This window comes from Lynx canadensis, chromosome A1 (genome assembly GCF_007474595.2).
Source record: "Lynx canadensis isolate LIC74 chromosome A1, mLynCan4.pri.v2, whole genome shotgun sequence".
Taxonomy (NCBI): domain Eukaryota; kingdom Metazoa; phylum Chordata; class Mammalia; order Carnivora; family Felidae; genus Lynx; species Lynx canadensis.
The window spans coordinates 177,608,852-177,628,827 of NC_044303.2; the positions used below are offsets into that span (position 1 = coordinate 177,608,852).

The following is a 19,976-nucleotide window of genomic DNA, read 5'->3' on the forward strand; positions in this document are numbered from 1 at the left end:
TAACAGTAATCGCCTTTTATTGGCCGTCCTTTGTGCTGAGAAGTGAACGTGCTTTATCGCTGGGGCCCTGCCTACGTCCATTCCCATCATCCCATTTTACAGATTGGGAGATGAAGGCACAGACGGATGGAGCGCCTTTGAGAAACCACATAGCTAGCAAGGGGCAGCACCTGGGTTCAGGCTCAGTCTGCGTGGTCCTGGTGTTCCCCCAGGCTCTAACCCTGTCTGTGGATGGCAGGACATGAGAGTTAAGGCTGAGGCCACAGGGAGGGATAGTGGTTGTGGATCCCGGAGAAGGACCCCTGGTCTGGGGCCAGGCTTCCCAGGGCATTGCAGCTGGCTCTGGCATGTGTGTTTGTTTTTTTTTTGGTTTTTGTTTTTTTTTTTTTTTTTACCAAGCCTGTGGGATCTGTCCTTCAGGATTTCTGGCCAGGCGCGGCCAGGGAAAACAGATGGGAGAGGACTGCCCTGATTGGAGGGAGGCCTGGGAGCGGTGCCCTGGCCGGCCAGCCCTGGAACCTGCAGCCGGAGGACCCAGCAGGCAGGGCAGTGGGAGCTCCCTGCAGCACAGGTGGCCTGGTGGCAACAAGAACTAAATAATCCCGCTGGCCAGTGGGGCAGTGAGCACAGGACGTTGACCTTGAATCTTCTCACGCCCTTCCCCCCCTACACCCACTCAGTCCCACTTTCTGTCGTTCCCACCTCCCTGACCCGTTGAGTCGAGAATGCTTCCTCTTCGAAGCCTTGGCCGCCTTCTTGTCCTCCTGCACCGCCACGATGGCCCGCCACCGAGCTCCCTGCAAGCTCCTCACTCACCCCATGAGGGAGACTTTTTTAAATGCAAAAATCAGACGGTCTCTGCCTTGCTTCGAGCCTCTCCTGGACTGCCCATTGCATTTCGAATAAAGTGCAACCCTCATAGATGGCCTGCAAGGTCCTGCAAAATCAGGCCCTTCTGACCTCTGACCTTGATTCGCTTTCCCCTCATCCTTCCCCTTTAGTCAGCAAGGGCCCTTTGCACGTGCTCTGCTCCCTGTGTGGAATGCCCTTCTTAGTGCTCCCCACCTGCTCAGAGAAGGGTCCTGCCATCTCTAAAAAGCAGACACAGGGTTGTACATTTTGTGTGTGTGTGTGTGTGTGTGTGTGTGTGTGTGTGTGTGTGTGTGTCTGTCTCTCCCTGACTCACACACAAGAGGCTCTTGATGACGGCCTTCCCACTAGCCCTTCACCTTCCAGCACCTTCGCTCCTCCAACACCACCACCAGCCAGCGGATGTTTCTTTAACGCCAGCTCGTGTCAGCCTCCAGGCCTCTGCTTCTGCTGCTTCCTTGACCTGGAATGCCCTGGCCTCGCCTTTTCGCCTCTCGAACACCTGTTCTTCGTACAAGACACAGCTTGAATGTGTCCCCTTTCTCCTGGGGAGCCTCCTAATTCCCAGGCAGAAGGGGTTGCTGCCCATCCTGTCCGCCCCCAACCCTCATCCAAATCCCACTCTGTTCCAAGCATTGCTCACCGTATCCACGTGCCTCTCCGTGTCCCTGCACCAGGCACGGAGCCTGACATGGTGTAAGTGTCACTGACTGTCTGCTTGCAGAATGGATCTTTGCCTCTTGATATGAACCTGAGTTCTAAAGCCAGACTGGCTGGCTTGAATCTAAGATCGGTGCATTTCTTCCTGTGTGACCGTGAGCAAGTATGTTGACCTTTCTGAGCCTTGGCTTCTTCCTCTGTAAAATGAGGTAATAATTGTGCCTGCTCCATAGTGTTACTCTGAGGACAAAACAGGTAACATGTGGAGTGTTTAGAAATGAACTCGGTACGTGGTCAAGTGCTCAGTAATGGTGGGGGTTTTTGTATTTCTTGTACCTGGCATGAACTTGACATTCAGCTGCCTGTAGTGGGCACTGCATTGACAGTGGTTCCCCTGTCTGTTTCCAGAGCTGGATAGAGGCCTCACCGAGCCCCAGATTCAGGTGGTTTGCCGCCAGATGCTGGAAGCCCTCAACTTTCTGCACGGCAAGAGGATCATCCACCGGGATCTGAAAGCTGGCAATGTGCTGATGACCCTCGAGGGAGACATCAGGCTGGGTACGGGGTGTATGTGGGTGAGGACAGGAAGGCAGAGCCCCACGGGGCCCTGGGGGCTTGTCAGCCTGGGGGTTGTCAGCCTGGCCTCTGTGGGCAGGAGGGAGTGCGTGTGGGATCCTCACTCCCATGGCGGCTCGAGATGTCGCTGGTCTTTCCGCCACCTGCCCCAGGCCACAGGATGGTTCCCATTGGCTCGGTCTCACCCACTGGTTCTTAACTGAGGGTGATTTTTGTCCCCCAGGAACACTTGGTTGTCACAACTAGGGACAAGGGAGACCCCTGGCATCTGGGGCTCACCATCCTCCAGCGCCCAGGATGGCCCCTTGCCAGGGATCTGCCCATGAGGCTGGTGGTGTCCTGTGGGAGGCGCTGGTCTGACCCTTTTGCTCCTGCTTCTAATCTAGAGAATTTGAGTGAGAGTGGCGGACAGAGGGACGAGTCCGCCTCCGTTCGCAGGTAGAAAATAGGACGTCAGGCGTATGTGTCGAAACAAACCTTTTTTTGTTTTCGTCTCTTCTCTCCTTGGGTTTTTTTTTTTTTTTTTTTTTTTTTTTTTTTTTCAGATTGTGGTAAAATGCATGTGACATAAAATTGATCACCTTAACTTTGAAGTTTAGTTTTTTTTTTTTTTTTTTTTTAAATTTTTTTTTTTTCCAACGTTTATTTATTTTTGGGACAGAGAGAGACAGAGCATGAACGGGGGAGGGGCAGAGAGAGAGGGAGACACAGAATCGGAAACAGGCTCCAGGCTCTGAGCCATCAGCCCAGAGCCCGACGCGGGGCTCGAACTCACGGACTGCGAGATCGTGACCTGGCTGAAGTCGGATGCTTAACCGACTGCGCCACCCAGGCGCCCCTGAAGTGTAGTTTTTAAGTGTCCAGGTCAATGGCATGAAGTACGTTCACGTTGTCGTGCAGCCATCACGACCATCTGTCTCCAGGAAATTTCCGTCATCCCAGACTGAAACACAGTCCCCAGTAAACACTAACCCCCACCCCCAGGCCCTGGTCACCTCCATTCTACATTTTGTCTATGATTTTGACTGTTCCAGGGACCTCCTATAAGTGCAATCATTTGTGCTTTCGTTTCTGGCTTGTTTCACTCAGCAGAATGTCCTTGAGGTTCATCCGTGTTGTAGCAGGTGTCAGAATTTCTTTGTGTTTTTTAATACCTTTTTTTTTTTTTAACCAAAATAACACAGGCACACCTCATCTGCTACCACCACCTTCTTTCCCCATCCATTTCCACCAATGACACTGAACTCTTTTCCTATTTACTCCTGCATTGATCAATAATATGCTTATAATGCTATTTCCTTTTTTAAAAAATGTTCGTTTGTTTGTTTGTTTATTTATTTATTTATTTATTTATTTATTTATTTATTTTGAGAGAGAGAGTGTAAACACAAGAGGGAAGGGGCAGAGGGGGAGAGAGAGAATCCCAGGCAGGCTCCGTGCTGCTGGCACAGAGCCTGATGTGGGGCTCAATCTCACCACCGTGAGCTCACCACCCGGGCCGAAATCAAGTCCGACGCACTTAATCGACTGAGCCACCCAGGCGCCCCTGTAATGCTGTTTCTTAACTAATGGCTTTTATTGTTTGATGGAAAATCATACATGTTTATTATCCAAAACTTACACAGTACAGGAACGTTGGGAGGGGAGAGCCTGGAAGTCCCTCCAATCTCATTCTCCAGAAGTTGGCACTGGTTGTCCTCCCAGATCACGTGTGCATACGTCTCTGCCAGTGGAAGGGTGTCCGGACAGAGAGATGTTTTGTCTGTCAGTGACAGAGAGACAGTTTGACTTCATCGTGCTCTTTTCTAGTAACACCTTCCTGGTGGCTAAATCACTCATTCGTCCGCACCTCTCCCCCTCCCTCGACCGTGTCCTTCCAGCATAGGAACGTCACTATTGTACTTTCTCTAGTGGTAACCTGCGTAGCTGTAAGGAACAATTTGCATCATGGCCACAAGAAACTGCACCAGCGTTGAGTCCCTGTGACGGAGAACTGCAGGGATCATCATGAGGGTTGGAACAGAAATGGTGCAGTGCAATCATCTAGCACATCTTCTGCCACAGGAGAGCAGCTCCCAGCATCCTTGCTTTGAGGGCTCTGAAGCTCAGAGGGTGGGGACCTGCCCTGGGTCAGAGAGCTAGTAAGGACAGAGCCAGGGCTGACCCCGGGGCCCGCTGGCTTGCTTCCCAGGGCTCGCCCACATCACCGCACTCCCCTCCATGAGCGCTTCGATCCTTAGGGTGGGGCTGGGCCTTACAAAATGGATGCAGTTCTAGTGGGTTCTCAGACTTAGTGCATTTTAGTCCTCTGGAGGGCTGCCAACACTCAGATTGCTGGGTGTTACGCCAGCGTTTCTGTCTTGGGTGGGGCCCAAGAACTTCCCTCCCTTCCTTCCTTCCTTCCTTCCTTCCTTCCTTCCTTCCTTCCTTCCTTCCTTCCTCCCTCCCTCCCTCCCTCCCTCTTTCCTTCCTTCCTTCCTTCCTTCCTTCCTTCCTTCCTTCCTTCCTTCCTTCCTTCCTTCTTTCTTTCTTTTCCTTCCTCCCTCCCTCCCTCCTTCCCTCCTTTTTCCTCCCTCCCTCCCTCCTTCTCTCTTTCTTTCTTTCTTTCTTTCTTTCTTTTCCTTCCTCCCTCCCTCCCTCCTTCCCTCCTTCCTTCCTTTTTTAAAGTTTATTCATTTATTTTGAGAGAGAGAGAGAACACAAATGGGAGAGGAGCAGAGAGAAGGAAAGAGAGAATCCCAAGCAGGCTCCACACGGTGAGCACAGAGCCTGATGCAGAGCTCAAACCCACAAACCGTGAGATCCTGACCTGAGCCGAAATCAGGAGTCGGAAGTTTAGCCAACTGAGTTTCTCAGGGGCCCCAGAACTTGCATTTCTAATAAGCTCCCACGTGCAGCAATACCGATGGGACCACTGTGACAGCCACCACTTTTGGCCCTCGCTATCCAAAGTATGGTTGGTGGTAGCAGCAGCCTGACCTGGCAGCTTGTTAGAAATGCTCTGTTGTCCAGAGGGTAGGGTTGGTTCTGTCTTGAAACCAGCAGTATGAAAAAGTTTCTCAGACCAGGCGTGAGCAGGGAGGGTCACACCCTGTGCTATGTCCTGGTACCTTCCGGGGGTCAGCTCACATCCCTGTGGCTCTTCTTCCTCCGTATTCCTTCTTTTACCTGGAATGGTTAAGAGCATGCACTCTAGTCAGAGAGTCCTGAGTTCAAATCCCAAGTCTGCCTCTAGGTCTGTGACCTTGGTAAAGCCACCTAACCTCCCTGCTTTTCCATTTCCGCATCTGTAAAATGCGAATGATAATAAAACATCTGTTGGAAGGTTGTGATACCAGTTACAAGCAGGTGTATGTGTAACAAGGTCTCTGTAAAGGCCAGCTGTCATTACTGTTGTTTCCTTAAGTGTCTGCTGTGTGCCAGGCCCTGTGCTGGGCTCTGGGAACTGGAAGGGAGTGAGATTCTGGTCTCCTTCCTGCTCCTGCAGAGTTCCCAGGCAGTGGGGAGACACTTGAGAGCATCAGGGCTGGAGTGGGGAGTTTATGGTGGGAGGGGGGGGGGCTCGGTTCTTCCACCTGAGCCTGGAGGTGTGGGTTTAGAAGAGGCTTTGGTAGGAGGATAGTTTGAGCTGAGTTGTGAAAGGCGGATAGGTATTTGCCAGGTAAACCAGGTTGGGCAGGGCAAGCCAGGAAGAGGGAGCCTAGCAGGCAGGGGCATGGAAGTAAAGAGCAGCAGAATATTTTGGGGGGACTGATAATAAAAATAATACACATTGGGGCACCTGGTTGGCTCAATCAGTTAAGCATCTGACTTCGGCTCAGGTCATGATCTCATGGTTCGTGAGTTCGAGCCCCATGTCAGGGCTCTCTGCTGTCAGCACAGAGCCCGCTTCAGATCCTGCCCCCCCCCCCCCCCATCTCTCTGCCCCTCTCCCCATGCTCTCTGAAAAATAAAAAATAAACATTAAAAAAAGATAATGCACACTTAACTGGGTTTATGAAGCACCCGCTAGATGCCAGCCATCAGAGGAGGCACTTTCTAGATGGGTCATTTAATCTGCACTCCAGGGGGTACTGGGCAGGAGTGTGGGGAGGGGAGGGACTGTACCCAACATAGATGAAGACACTGAGTTCAGACCGTGAGGGAGGAGAAGTAGCAGGGTTGGGACTCGGGTCTTTCTGACTTCACAGCTGCCAGTGGTTGGGCTCATTCAGGGGTGGAGTGTGGGCGGTCAGGGAGGGGCCAGGTTGGGGAGTGCCTTTGCCTTCAGGCTCAGGGAGTATGGGGGGGGGGCAGAAGAGAGCCTCTTGTGCTCCGAGGGATTCAAGGGAAACCTTCAGCTCCATCCTTCAAGAACTTCTCACTTGGAGGAGGCAGCACACAGCAAACCTGGGTCAGGACCAGCCAGTCAGAGCAGAGAGGCCCTGGTGGGGGCAGGGAGGGAGGGAGGGTCCCAGCAGCCTTGGGCTGAGGTGTCCCCATGGAGTTCCCATCTCCGGTTGCCATCTCCCCCTACACACCCCCTAAATCTGGAGGGCACTGAACTGACACGCTGAGCGGACTCCAGAATCTCACTCCGAGCCTAGCAGAGGGCCGGATGGAAGCAGACGGGTGCATCAGGTTTCCAAATGACTTGGCATATGCAGTTGAGAACACCAGGAAGCCAATGAAAAAGGCAAAAAGTGCAGGGAGAGTTGAGTGTGAGTATTTACACGATTTCACGGAGCCCTGGGAGCCGTGATGTGCACGCCTGCCGGGGCCTGTTGTTCTGTTTTGGAAAATTCTCCAACCCCCTTGGGCCTGGAATCTGCAGCCTGGCGGAGCAGCGGAGGAGGCCTGGGAGACACAGTGGCAGCTCGACTGACTCTTGCTGGCTTCTCGAGACTGCCTTGGGCCCTGAGGCCCCCTTTCCCCCATGTCCTTATATAACTCAGGGATGCATAAGACAGTTGCTTAGCAGATCTCTCTCCCAAGCAAGGGCCACACCCAGGCTTCTCAGTGGAGTGGGAATAGAGTGAAAAGCAGCAGGGAGAGCTGAGCAGAGCGTGGGCTCTAGACAGACAGGCACGGTTCAAGTCCTGGCTCTGCCACCTCGAGCCGGAGAACCGTACGTAACTATCCAAACCTCAGTTCTTCGATCTGTGCAATGGGTGTAACAGTAGATCGCCTCTCAGGGTTAGTTGGGACCAGTCGGGTGAAGTATGCAAAGTACTGTCACAGGGAGGCTCAGGGTTATGTCCTTCTCTGCTGCTAGACACTTTGCTTTCTTCCTTGTTCATACCAGACTTCCCTGAGGCTCATTTGGTCATTGCCAAGGAAGGCATGAGCTCCCGCTCTGAGTGGGGGGAAGTGATTTCTGATGACCAGTGGGAACCCATAGGCGCAGAGAGAGAGAGAGAGGAAGCACGCCTGCTGCCCAGAGACCATTGGGATATTCGGTGGGGGGTGGAGGCTGCGGTCTGAAGAACCGTGTTCTGGCCCCAGATCTGCCACGTCACCTTGGGTGACCTTGGGTGAGTCACCTCACCCTTTTGGGCATCAGTTTCTCAAAGTCAAGAGTGTGGTAACAGTTCCCATCTCAGAGGATTTGTATGACAGTGTAGTGAGACCGTGCACACACAGCGTGGATCTGCAGGTGGGGCGCCTGGCTGGCTCAGGCGGTTGAGTGTCCGACACTTGATTTCAGCTCAGGTCATGATCTCGCGGGTTCGTGGGTTCGAGCCCCGTGTCGGGCTCCGCGCTGACAGTGTGGAGCCTGCTTGGGGTTCTGTCTCTCTCTTCCTGTCTCTCTTTGCCCCTCCCCCTCGCCCCCCTCTCAAAAATAAACACTTTTTAAAAAGCATCTACACAGAGAGGGGCCAGCAAACGTTAGGTTTCCTTCTTGGGCCTAGGGACATTTCAGAGACGCTGCTATGAGAGACAGTGTTCCCTCTTCTCTGGAGAGTCTGTGTTCCTCTCCCCAGTGGTGCATCTCTGAAGATGGGAGGAGAATTTTACTTTTGGAGTCTTTCACATTCTAAGCAGGAGTCCAGACTGGCCTAAAAGTCAAAATGCTCAGCCCAGAACCTGGGTACCAGTCAGTAGTAGTTTCTGTAGCATTGTCGTCACTTTACCACGTTATGATTACTGCAGGATTCCTAATTCCCAAAGTCCCCTTGATGCATAGGAGGCCAGGCAAGTGGGCCTGGCGGGAGCCCCTTACCTGCCCCTCACCCCCACCTTGACCCCCAACCCAGAATTCCTGCTTGCTGCAGCCAGCGGGCTGGTGACCTGGTTCTTTCACTATGACTATCATGTACCGAGCCGGTGTTTGATATGTAGTAATTCATTTCGTCCTTAAAGACCACTGCTAACATTTTACAGAGGAGATGGAGATACCTGGCGTCTAAAGAGGTTGACTTAACTCCAGATCGTACAGCCAGTAAGAGGCACAACTGGGGTTCAGACCAGCGCATCTGGCTTCAGAGCCCACGTGCTTAACCATTACCTTATGGTAGCAACAAATGATGAGAACCGTTCTCCTGTGATCGAAGGCAGACAGGAGAATGTGCCTCTGTGTTGGGGAAGAGATCAGCTGGGCCTCCAGGGCAGTTGAACCCTGGAACACAAACGCTCCTGAGACTCTCTCTGGTCTGCCTTTCTGTGCACGTTGGTTAGGCTCTGACCAGCCCCCTCCACAAAGCATCTGGCTAGGGCTAGTTTTAATTTTCCCAGCATCATCTTCTGAAGGTTGATCATCGGAACCTCACCATTTCAGGTCTCCGGTTAATAATCCCAGTGAGGGGTGTGTGGGTGGCTCAGTGAGCTAAGCGTCTGACTTTGGCTCAGTTGTGATCTCAGGGTTCATGAGTTTGAGTCCTGCGTCGGGGCTCTGTGCTGACAGCTCAGAGCCTGGAGCCTGCTTTGGACTCTGTGTCTCCCTTTCTCTCTGCCCCTCCCCTGGTCACATTCTGTTTCTTTCTCTCCCAAAAATAAATATTAAAAAAGAAAATCCCAGTGAAGGATTCTGATCGGCCTACGTTGGTGTGGGCATAGACCCTCTGGATCAATCGACAAGGTCCAGTAAGGAGGGCTTCTCTGAGAAGGAAGAGGGGTCAGGTAGCAATATGGAAATATTAACCCACCCCATTCCCTCGTCCTCTCCATGGAAGAGTGTGGTTGGGGTGGGTTGGATGGTTTTCCAGAAGGAAAGTAGATTTGCACTGACCAGAAAACCAAATTGTTGTCCCCCATAGACTGGCACAGCCTGTCGGAAGCAAGAACAGAGTTCTGAATGTGTAATCGAGGTTGAGGGAGAAAATACCAGAAAAAGACAGGGTTATGTAGGGGAGGAGAGAGAGAGTCAGTGAAGGCTGCGGGTCTGGGAGGCTGAACATGGACCGGAATGAATGGGAAAACAAAGGCTTCTATAGTGGTCATGTGTATCTAATAAACAAAAGAAAATAAACATGGAAACAGAAAAATAGAGCAGTTTGGTCAGCCTCACATTTGGCTACCTAATATGATGCCTGTTTCCTAGATGAGGAAACTGAGGCTCAGAAACATGAAGCAGTTTGTCTCAGATCACAGAATCTTCTCGCTTTCCTGCCAGGTGCTGTCTCCGTGACAGCAGAGGCAGGAAAGCTGCCTTCTGGAGAGGCAGACCGTGCTGCTAATTCAGAGAAGTCACTTGGGTGCCGTGGTGGGGCCTCCCCGTTAATGAGCTGGTGCTGTAATCCTGAGGAGGAAGGCCCGTGGGATTCCAGGGCTGGGGGCAAAGCCTTTGTTTTCTCCTGTCCCCGGCTCACTTTCAGCGGGTCCCTCACCCTCTCTAGGTTTCGCTTCCCTGTCGGCACCATGAGGACCCTGGCTGGGGTTTGTCCACGGGACCACTGCTGGCATTTTAGATGAGACCATTTTTACCTTAGGAGGTTCTCCCCCGTGAAATGGCAGGAACACTCGCCTTCATGTGACAGCCAGACCACCCCCACCCACTTTCAAACATCCTGGAACACACAGCACCCTGTGGTTGAGGACCACCTAGAAGGTTCTCAGACCTAAATCCCAGGGTAAGCCCTGACCATGCTGGCCGACAGACTCACTGGCCTGGGGTAGAGGGTCCAGGAGGGAAGGTGGTTTGCCTTTAACTGGCCTGACATTATCTGGGAAAAGGCTCCTCTTACCTTGGATTCTTTTGGTCATCTGCAGTTAAGGGGACAGATGAGAGTTTCTGTTACATATCTCCCTACAGTCTAAGTTCACGGCTGTGTGTGTGTGTGTGTGTGTGTGTGTGTGTGTGTATAATATATAACTTCTTACATTGTGTGATTTTATTTTGTTTATAAAAGTAATATGTGGGATTTATGTACAGGAAGATACGTACAGTGATACCCATTGCAACAATATTTGTAACAGCAAGAAATGAGAAATGATCCAGCTTATTCCTGTAGAGTTATGGTACTATCCTACAATGAAGTCTTCTTCAGCTACTGAAAATTGTAGGAAATGTGTAATCTCTTGTAAAAATGTATGTACGCACCGTGAAGGGACAAAACACAAGCTGCAAGATAGTAGGCTTCATCTGGTTTTATTTTTCTAAAGTATTTTTATTTACGCATATACTTCTTATTTATGTAAATAAACGTGGAGCTGTGTGCAGCAAACACTTAAAGTGTTTATCTCTGCCAGGATTATGGAGACTTCCGAATCTGTAAATGTTTGGATTTTTGATAAGCAGCATTGCTTTGGTCATAAGAAAAACATATTTATAAACGAGTATAATAGATTGATACAGTCTGGACAGTCTAGAATTCCAGACAGTCTGGAATAAGACCCACAAAGAAGGACGTGAAAGTCATTCCTGATGTTGCCACAATGCACCACCCTAGTCTTCCTTTCAATATTTTTTCTGCGCACAGAATGGTAGAACCTGGTAGTGGTAAAGAGCACAGACTTCGGGATGCCTGGGTGGCCCAGTCGGTTAAGCATCCGACTTCAGCTCAGGTCATGATCTCACGGTTCGTGGGTTCGAGCCCCACATCAGGCTCTGTGCTGCCAGCTCGGAGCCCAGAGCCTGCTTTGGATTCTGTGTCTCCCTCTCCCTGGCCCTTCCCCACTTGCACTCTGTCTCTGTCTCTCAAAAATAAACATTAAAAAAAAAAAAAAAAAAAAAAGCACAGACTTAGCATATGTCTGTCCTTAGAGCTGGGTAACCATCTGCAAGCTCCTCAGTTTTCTCATCTGTAGAGAAGGGGGATAATAATTTTCCCTGCTCCAAGGGTCCTGGCTATAAATGATCTGCACAGGGATATATATATGCACATGATATGCAAAATGATTTGCAGAGGAAGATGTAAGTGATGTGCAGAAGTCTGCACAGTGCTGTGCACCTGGCAAGTTCTCAGTAAATATTAGCGTTTGTTACGACTGTTGGGCGTGTGCAGCGTGTCAGGTTTTTGCTAATCCCTGCAGTCAGTGTGCCCTCCGTCCAGTGTGCGCAGCTCACCCCCGGCGAGTGTGAAGTTCTCTCACCACATCCTGGCTCCCACTGGGTTTTACTCAAAAAGCAAAAACAAGAACCCACAAACCTAAAAGACTTCTGCTACGTGCATTTCAGCTTTTTAAGCCAGAAAAGCGGTGTCCTCTTTATCAGAAACATTTTAAAGAATAAAAGCATCTAAAGTTAAAAAATGTAAGACCCGGGGCACCTGGGTGGCTCAGTTGGTTAAAGGGATCCAACTCTTGATTTCATCTCAGGTCGTGGTCTCACGAACTGTAACAATGAGGAGCCTGCTTGGGATTCTTTATCTCCCTCGCTTTCTCTGCTCCTCCTCGGCTTGGGAGCACATGCGTTCTCTGTCTCTTTCTCTCAAAATAAATAAATAAACGTTAAAAAAATGTTTAAAAGAAAAATGTAAGACCCCCTTGTGTGCTCTCCCCAAATCCTGCTTCTGGGGAGGTGGTTACCATTAGGTTTGATGTATAACCTCACAGACCCTGTTCTGTGTTTGTGGGTGTATGTGTGCACACAGTATGTGTATGTCTTTCTTTTAAAATACAACTGGAATTCTGTACGTTCTATCATATGCATCAATCACCATCATGTTCAGGGCAACATGTTATGGATGAAGTCCCAAGTTAGTACATACAAATGCAATCTCCTTTTTTTTTTTTTTTGATATATGTATTTTTTCAGGTGGGGGAGAGGGCCGGGGGGTGGGGGGAGAGAGACTATCAAGCAGGCTCTACACTCAGCGTGGAGCCCCATGTGGGGCTCGATCTCATGACCCTGGGTTGGTGACCTGAGCCGAAAGCACGAGTTGGACGCTTGACTGAGCCACCCAGGTGCCCCTGCAATCTCATTCTCTTTAAGGGCTGCATACTAGTTCACGGCTGGGCCGCATCACAGTTTTTCTAACTCCTTTGCCAGCTCAGCTTTGGCAACAACTGGGTGCTTTCCAATTCCTTACTCTTTCCAATAATGCTTCTGTAAGCTTCCATATATATTATAAACATGATTTGGGGGAATCTATTTCTAGAAAGAGAATCGCTGTGTCAAATATATTTCTTTCTTTTTTTTTAAACAATCTCTTTGGAGAAGCAACAGATATATTTCTTAAAACCCAGTTTTATTTATTATTTATTTATTTGTTAGTTTGTTTGCTTTAGACATTGAGAGAGTGAGCGAGCGAGCAGGGGAATGGGGCAGAGGAAGAGAGAGAGAATCTTAAGCAGGCTCCACCCTTAGCATGGAGCCTGATGCGGGGCTCGATGCTGTGACCCCGAGATCGTGACCTGAGCTGAAATCAAGAGTCGGACACTTAACTGACTGAGCCACCCAGGCACCCCAAACCAGTTATTTTTTCCCAAACATAAGATGCGGTCTAGCAAAGTCTGTCCATTCATTGATTCAGCTGTACTTCCTGTGCCAGCTGTGCCCGCAGTGCAGCTCTGGATACAGCAGAAATGACCTCTTTCCTTATGGAGATGATAACTTATGAAACAGGCCCCACCTTCCACCTGCTGCCCTTGCTTCTGATCCTTGTGAAACGGGAGAAGGACAGAGGAGTGTTTGCATTAGAAGAGACTGCATGGGGAAAAGCCCCTTTGAGCTGTCGGAGGCAGCCCCCCACCTGTCAGGGGACACCTCCTGTAAACACCATTCAGGCAGCCTGAAGTCCCAGGGCTGTCGGGAGGGGCCGCCCCACCCTCCTGGGTGGGCCCCGTCTTGGGGGGCAGACGTGGGGCAGAAGGGGAAGTAGCCACCATCCAGGAGGCTGGCTGGCTCATGCCTAAGGGAGGGCCTTGGAGACCAGCTGTGTGTCGTTGCAAAACTGTGGTGGTTTCTGCTTTTCCTCTTTCTTCTCAGGCGGGGAATGGAGACCCTGGTGGGGGAGTGCCTCCTGCCTCCCTCCAGGGAGCCTCACGCTGGGTCTGAGAGGCAGTCACTGTTGTTCCCAAAAGATTTCCTAGGAAATCTGTGCTGGCCGTTGTTGGTGTTTGCAGGGGCCGCGTAGGGAGGAGGTAAGGCAGGCCCCCCCCCGTTCTTACCCAGGAGCCCGGAGAGGTGGCAACTTGTCCTGGCCTCCCAGGTAGTCCTCAGCAGAGCCAGGTTCTCCTGTGGGTTTCCTGGTTTTGAACTTCACTCTGCCACAGCCGTTGGTCCCTCCGGGCCTGTTATCAGCTGACGGAGCACCTACCATCTACTTAGCCTTGGCCGGGCTCAGAGACCAGCTTTCCTGACCATTCCCAGGACCCTCGGCCAGGCTCCAGTCTAAGATTCTTGAGTCTGCTGGCTCACGTGCCCCATGGACAGGGCATTTACACAGCGCTGGGCTTGGAGCTGAGTGACTCGTGTGTGTCATTGAATCCTCGTGGCAACCCTACAGAGTAGTTCTACGGAATCACCACCCCTGTATCACAGACAGGGAAACTGAGGGTCAGAGGTGTACTAACTGTCCTGACCCCTGCCTGTCTCCTGCCTTATCTGCTGCCACCTCCTCTCCCTCTAGCCACTCTGCCTTGCCCCTTCCAGGCCCTTCAGCCCATTTGTCATCCCTGTCTGTAAATCTCTTCCCCCAGATCTTGACCTCCTGTCTAAAAGAACCGCCCGTCTGCCTCTCACCTGCCGTGGGGCTTGTGGAGGGCCTGTTTTTACTGCTAGAGTAACAAGCCACACTAGGGTGAAGATTTTGGTTCACTCCTGCACCTAGAACATAATAGATGTTCAATTAATATGTGTTGAATGAATGGATGCCTGGCACATAATAGATGTTCAGTTAATATTCACTCCTTCCTTCCCTGTTTGTGCTCTCTCCCGCTCACTGTCTCTCTCTCCCTCTCTCTCCCTCTCTCTCCCTCTCTCTCTCCTTCTCTCTCTCCTTCTCTCTCCCTCTCTCTCTCTCTCTCTCTCTCTCTCTCTCTCTCTCACTTCTCTGACCGTAGACTGCCTATCCCATCTTTCCACCCTTTACACAGTTAGGAATATGTACTTACTGGTGTTTGTCCGGTTGTCCTCTCCTTCCACCACTAAACTTTGAGCTGCCGAGGGCAAGGACTTAGTTTGCTCCTGGCTGATGTCTGCCTCCAGGTGGCACCCTGATGAATAGGTGAATGAACCAATGAAAAAGAAGAGCCCGGGGGCACCCGGGTGGCTCAGTCGGTTAAGCATCTGACTTCAGCTTAGGTCATGATCTCGCAGTTTGTGAGTTCGAGCCCTGCGTTGGGCTCTGTGCTGACAGCCCAGAGCCTGGAACTTGCTTCAGATTCTGTGTCTGCCTCTCTCTCTGGCCCTCCCCTGCTCATGTTCTGTCTCTCTCTCTCAACAATAAATAAATGTTTAAAAAAAAAAAAGAAGAGCTGAGACTGGAACCAGCTCTCTGGTATTCAGGCCTATGCTCTTAGCATTATGCTCCTTCCTGGTTTGAAATTGTGGGTCTGATTCAAGCTCTCCAGGACAGCAGTTGTTATGTGACTGTGGTTCGGGCCAGCTCATTTCAAGACCTAGACAGGCTTCTGGGGCGGCTGGCAGTTGTAACAGCTTTGCAACTTGTCTTGCTTTGAATTAAGCAGCAGCAGTCTGCTCAAGGTGTTGCTTCCTCTTGAATTTATTTTCTTTTTTTTTTTTTTTTTTTCAACGTTTATTTATTTTTGGGACAGAGAGAGACAGAGCATGAACGGGGGAGGGGCAGAGAGAGAGGGAGACACAGAATCCGAAACAGGCTCCAGGCTCTGAGCCATCAGCCCAGAGCCCGACGCGGGGCTCGAACTCACGGACCGCGAGATCGTGACCTGGCTGAAGTCGGACGCTTAACCGACTGCGCCACCCAGGCGCCCCTTGAATTTATTTTCTAATCAAGATGAAACTTACCTGTTTTTTCTGTCATACAAAAGTTTATGTTAACTTACTAGTTGGAATGCTTTAAAAAAAAGTCTTTTTTTAAGATTTTATTAAAAAATTTTTGTTTAATTTTTATTTTTGAGAGAGAGGGAGAGAGAGCGCATGCACACGTGCAGAGTGCAAGCGGGGAGGGGCATAGAGAGAGAGAGACATAGAATCCGAAGCAGGCTCCAGGTTCTGAACTGTCAGCACAGAGCCTGACGTGGGGCTCAAACCCACCAACCGTGAGATCATGACCTGTGCCGAAGTTGGACGCTTAAACCGACTGAGCCACCCAGGCACCCCCAAAAAGATTTTATTTTTACGTAGTCCCTATGCCCAACATGGGGATTGAACTCCCAACCCCGAGATCAAGAGTCACATGCTCCAACTGAGCATGTGGCATTGGACTCTTCTCTTAGTATTGGGCTTGTGAAGGAAGACTGGCTGGTGCTGTTGGATGGCTTAAAGATACATTTAATTTTTGTTAGTCCTGAAAGTCTTGTATGTTCATCATGGGAAACCTGAAGAATTCAGAAAAGTAGAAGAAACCTAGCCTGGTCTCATGATCCACACACAACCATTTTAGCCAGTTGGTGTATTTCCTTCAAGTCAGTTCATGTATATTTTGCCCTTTTTTTGTGGGGGAAGGGAGCATCGAGCCGACCACACACTGTTCAACTGTGCGTCCTCCCCTTTCCTGCTGCACCTTCTAAGTCTATAAATACAATATCTTAATATGGTGTTAAATATTGACATGTTTAAATACATGTTAAATAATATCAAATGTTAAATACATACTAAACATTTAATATTGATATGTATTCGTACGTGTAATTAGTGTTAAAATATTGAATAAAAATACTTCAAAACTAATTTTAATGCCTATAAAATACTCCGTCATATGCCAGTACTTTTTGTTTTTTACTTTTTGTTTTTTCTTTTTTTCTTTTTTGAGAGAGAGAGAGAGAGAGAGCGAGCAGAGGAGGGACAGAGGCAGAGGGAGCGAGAGTCTTAAGCAGGGTCCGCAGCACTGTCGGCACAGAGCCTGATGCGGGGCTCCGTTTCATGAACGTGAAATCATGACCTGAGCTGAAATCAAGAGTCGATGCTTAACTGACTGAGCCACCCAGATGCCCCATCACACTTTCCTTAATCTGCTCAGTTGTTTACCCTTTACCTTATCTTTCTTACCTCTCTCTCAATTTCTTAGTTTGCGTGTGTGTGTGTGTGTGTGTGTGTGTGTGTGTGTGTGTGTGTTTGATATGCCATCATAAGTCCTTTTTGGAGAAGACAATATAGTATATGAGAAGTTTTATTTTCTTTATTTCTTACATAAGAAGTTTTTAAAAAATTTTTTTTTCTTTCAACGTTTATTTATTTTGGGACAGAGAGAGACAGAGCATGAACGGGGGAGGGGCAGAGAGAGAGGGAGACACAGAATCGGAAACAGGCTCCAGCCTCTGAGCCATCAGCCCAGAGCCCGACGCGGGGCTCGAACTCACGGACCGCGAGATCGTGACCTGGCTGAAGTCGGGCGTTTAACCGACTGCGCCACCCAGGCGCCCCCATAAGAAGTTTTAAAGTCACTCCCTCAGCTTTGTGCAGAGACAGTATCATAGCCAGTGAGCTTTAACCAAGGCACAATTATTTCTGGCTAAAATCACTCTCTGAAAGCTGAATAATTATGGTTCTTTTTAATTTGTCACTATTACAATAGCACTTGGATGAACATCGTTCTGCATAATTTTTTTTATATTTGAGATTTCATTAGGGTAAATATCTAGGTTTGGGATTACTGCGTCACAAGAGTGTATAGATATTTTAAAGGTTCTTGCAATTTATTGCCCCACTACTTTTCTGAAAGGCCCTTCAATTTATACCGTTATTAGCAAGAAGGAAATTGCATGTCTCAATATATCCTTCCAGCAGTAGATATATTTTTAATGATCAAAAATTTGCTAGATAGGAAATGGCATCTGTTAATTGACTTGGAACGTCTGTCTCTTGAGTTCACACCCCAGCACTGTGGGTGGAGGAATGTCCATCAAATACTGTATCTGATTTTTGTCTTGCAGCTGACTTTGGTGTGTCTGCCAAGAATCTGAAAACTCTGCAGAAACGAGATTCCTTCATAGGAACGCCTTACTGGTGAGTTGTGCAGTTTCTGGAAAGGGAATGGTAGACTGAAGGCTCAACCTCCGACTCCCCAAGGTGACCTCTGGCCGCGTCAAGGGCTCCTGAGTCAGCCTGCTGGGTCTGAGCCTGGTCTCCACCACTCACGAGTGCTGTGACCTTGGCCAAGTTGCTTAGCTTCCTTGTCCCTCCGTTTCCTCCTCTATGAAATCAGGGATAGAACAGCACCTACTTCACAGGTTGTTGAGAGGATGAAATGCGATGATGTGTATAGAAAATACTCCATTAGGGACACCTCAATGGGAACCCCTAGAAAATGGTTTAATTTTTTTTTTTTTAAGTTTATTTATTTTGAGAGAGAGAGAAAGCGCATGTGTGAGTGGGGGAGTGGCAGAGAGAGAGGAGAGAGAGAATTCCAAGCAGGCTCTGCGTGCTGTCAGCACAAAGCTCGATGTGGGGCTTGAACCCATGAACTGTGAGATCATGACCTGAGTTGAAATCAAGAGTGGGGTGCTTAACTGACTGAGCCACCCAGATGCCCTGAAAATGGTTTAATTCTTAATTAATTGAACAAGTACAGATTGAATGTGAGGCCCTGGGCTGGGACTGTGAGGATGAATAAGTTCAATTCCTACCCTCCTGTGAAGTTTCTCTGGGCTTCTCTAGGCCATTGTGTTTCCTTCTTTCCCCAAACTATTACTTAAAAAAAAAAAAAAAAAAGGCAACAAAATAAAAAAAACCAAACCAAACAAAAAACCTCTCTCAGTTTCACACCTAACTGCTTTCTGTTTTTCATGTGCGTTACTTCTCATTGTGGAGTTAGGCTCCTTTCTTGCTTGCTTATTACTCACCCTTTCTTTCTCTCTCTCTGCCCTTTCATTCCTCTTTCTCCTGTTCTCTCCCATCCGTTCTGTCTGTGCTGGTGTATTCTCTCCACACCCCCCACCTTGTGCCCCCAGTTTTTTCTGGGCACCTTTCCCTCTGCCTCTACCCACCCCTTCCCCAGGACTCTGTGTTCTGGATTGTTGCTGCCATCTTGTGGTAGGCTTCGGGAACTGCAGCGGGACATGGCATTGGAGCTCCTTGAAGGCATCTTACTGAGTGAAGACCATCGTAAGGAAGACAATGGGATGGACAGCAATGCAAATCGTGATTCAGGAGTGCTGCCAGCTCTCTGACACTGGCTTGTGGTGGTCCTGACCCCGAGTCTCTGAGAAGGGCCTATGAAGGCCAGGTTCTTAGCCCTGTGTTATCCCTTGGTTGGTTCAGGATGGCCCCCGAGGTGGTGATGTGTGAGACCATGAAGGACACCCCGTATGACTACAAAGCTGACATCTGGTCCCTGGGCATCACTCTGATTGAGATGGCCCAGATCGAGCCCCCGCACCATGAGCTCAACCCCATGCGGGTCCTGCTCAAGATTGCCAAGTCGGATCCCCCCACTCTGCTCACGCCTTCTAAGTGGTAAGGAGCAAGGCCTGTCTGCCTGAGGGTGTTTGTTGCATGGCCAGCAGGCCTGGGTCACAGGGCAGGTGGGATTGGGTGGGTGGAGTGCCCAGAGTGGGGGAGCAGTCGGGGCCTGGAGGTCTCTGGGCCTTTCTGAGCTACCCGGGCCCTCCACGTGCTCTGGACATGGGTTGTCCATCAAAGCAGACTGGGTGATCCCACAAGCCAGATCCCGCTGTGGGAGTAAGTGCCTAAATGAGCCCCAGCAGCCACATGGCACGACCCTGGGCTGGGAACTGAGGCTCGGGCATAAGTCCCTGCACTTCTGTGTATTACCGTGTGGCCTTGGGCAAGTCCCTGCTCTCTGATTTCCACATCCCGTCTGTACGGTGATGTTCACAATGAAAAGGTCATCGTGAAAACCCTGTAGCCTTCACCGCTTTAGCTCATGAAGGCGCCTTTGTCTTTGAGGGCTGTGTTTGGGAAGCACACAACTCCCAGGAGAGTAGAGTGTGCGACGGGGAGAATTTTCTCAGTTTCTGCCCTACTTGGAGCTGACTGCTGCCACCGGTGGGCGCCCCCCACCCCCACCCCCCCAGGTCTGTGGAGTTCCGAGACTTCCTGAAGGTGGCCCTAGATAAGAACCCAGAGACCCGGCCCAATGCTGCGCAGCTTCTGGAGGTAAGAGGTGCCCCTCTCCCGGGGGTGGCGGCCTGCCCCCTCTGCCCTGCCCTTGCTTTGGAGGCAGGAGATGGCCTGGAAGCTGGGTGTGTTTCTCCTCAGCTCGGGTGACCACAGGAGCAACCATTTATTCATCAGCTGATTCTCGCTGGGCGCCTCCTGAGTGCCTGCTCTTGTCCTGGGAGGGCTGTCGTGTGGAGGCTCCCCCAGAGCCTGTCCTCAAACAGCTTATGTTCTACTGGGGGAGACA

General features: G+C 50.1%; 1 protein-coding gene across 1 annotated transcript in view; it reads left to right on the forward strand.

Moving 5' to 3' along the window:
• The window catches only part of STK10 (serine/threonine kinase 10), a 116,214-nt gene that overhangs the window by 55,532 nt on the left and 40,706 nt on the right, over positions 1-19,976 (forward strand). The window contains 4 exon segments of the mRNA XM_030327625.1: positions 1,939-2,088; positions 17,542-17,614; positions 18,869-19,063; positions 19,645-19,726. Of these exon segments, the coding sequence (XP_030183485.1) occupies positions 1,939-2,088; positions 17,542-17,614; positions 18,869-19,063; positions 19,645-19,726 (500 nt within the window).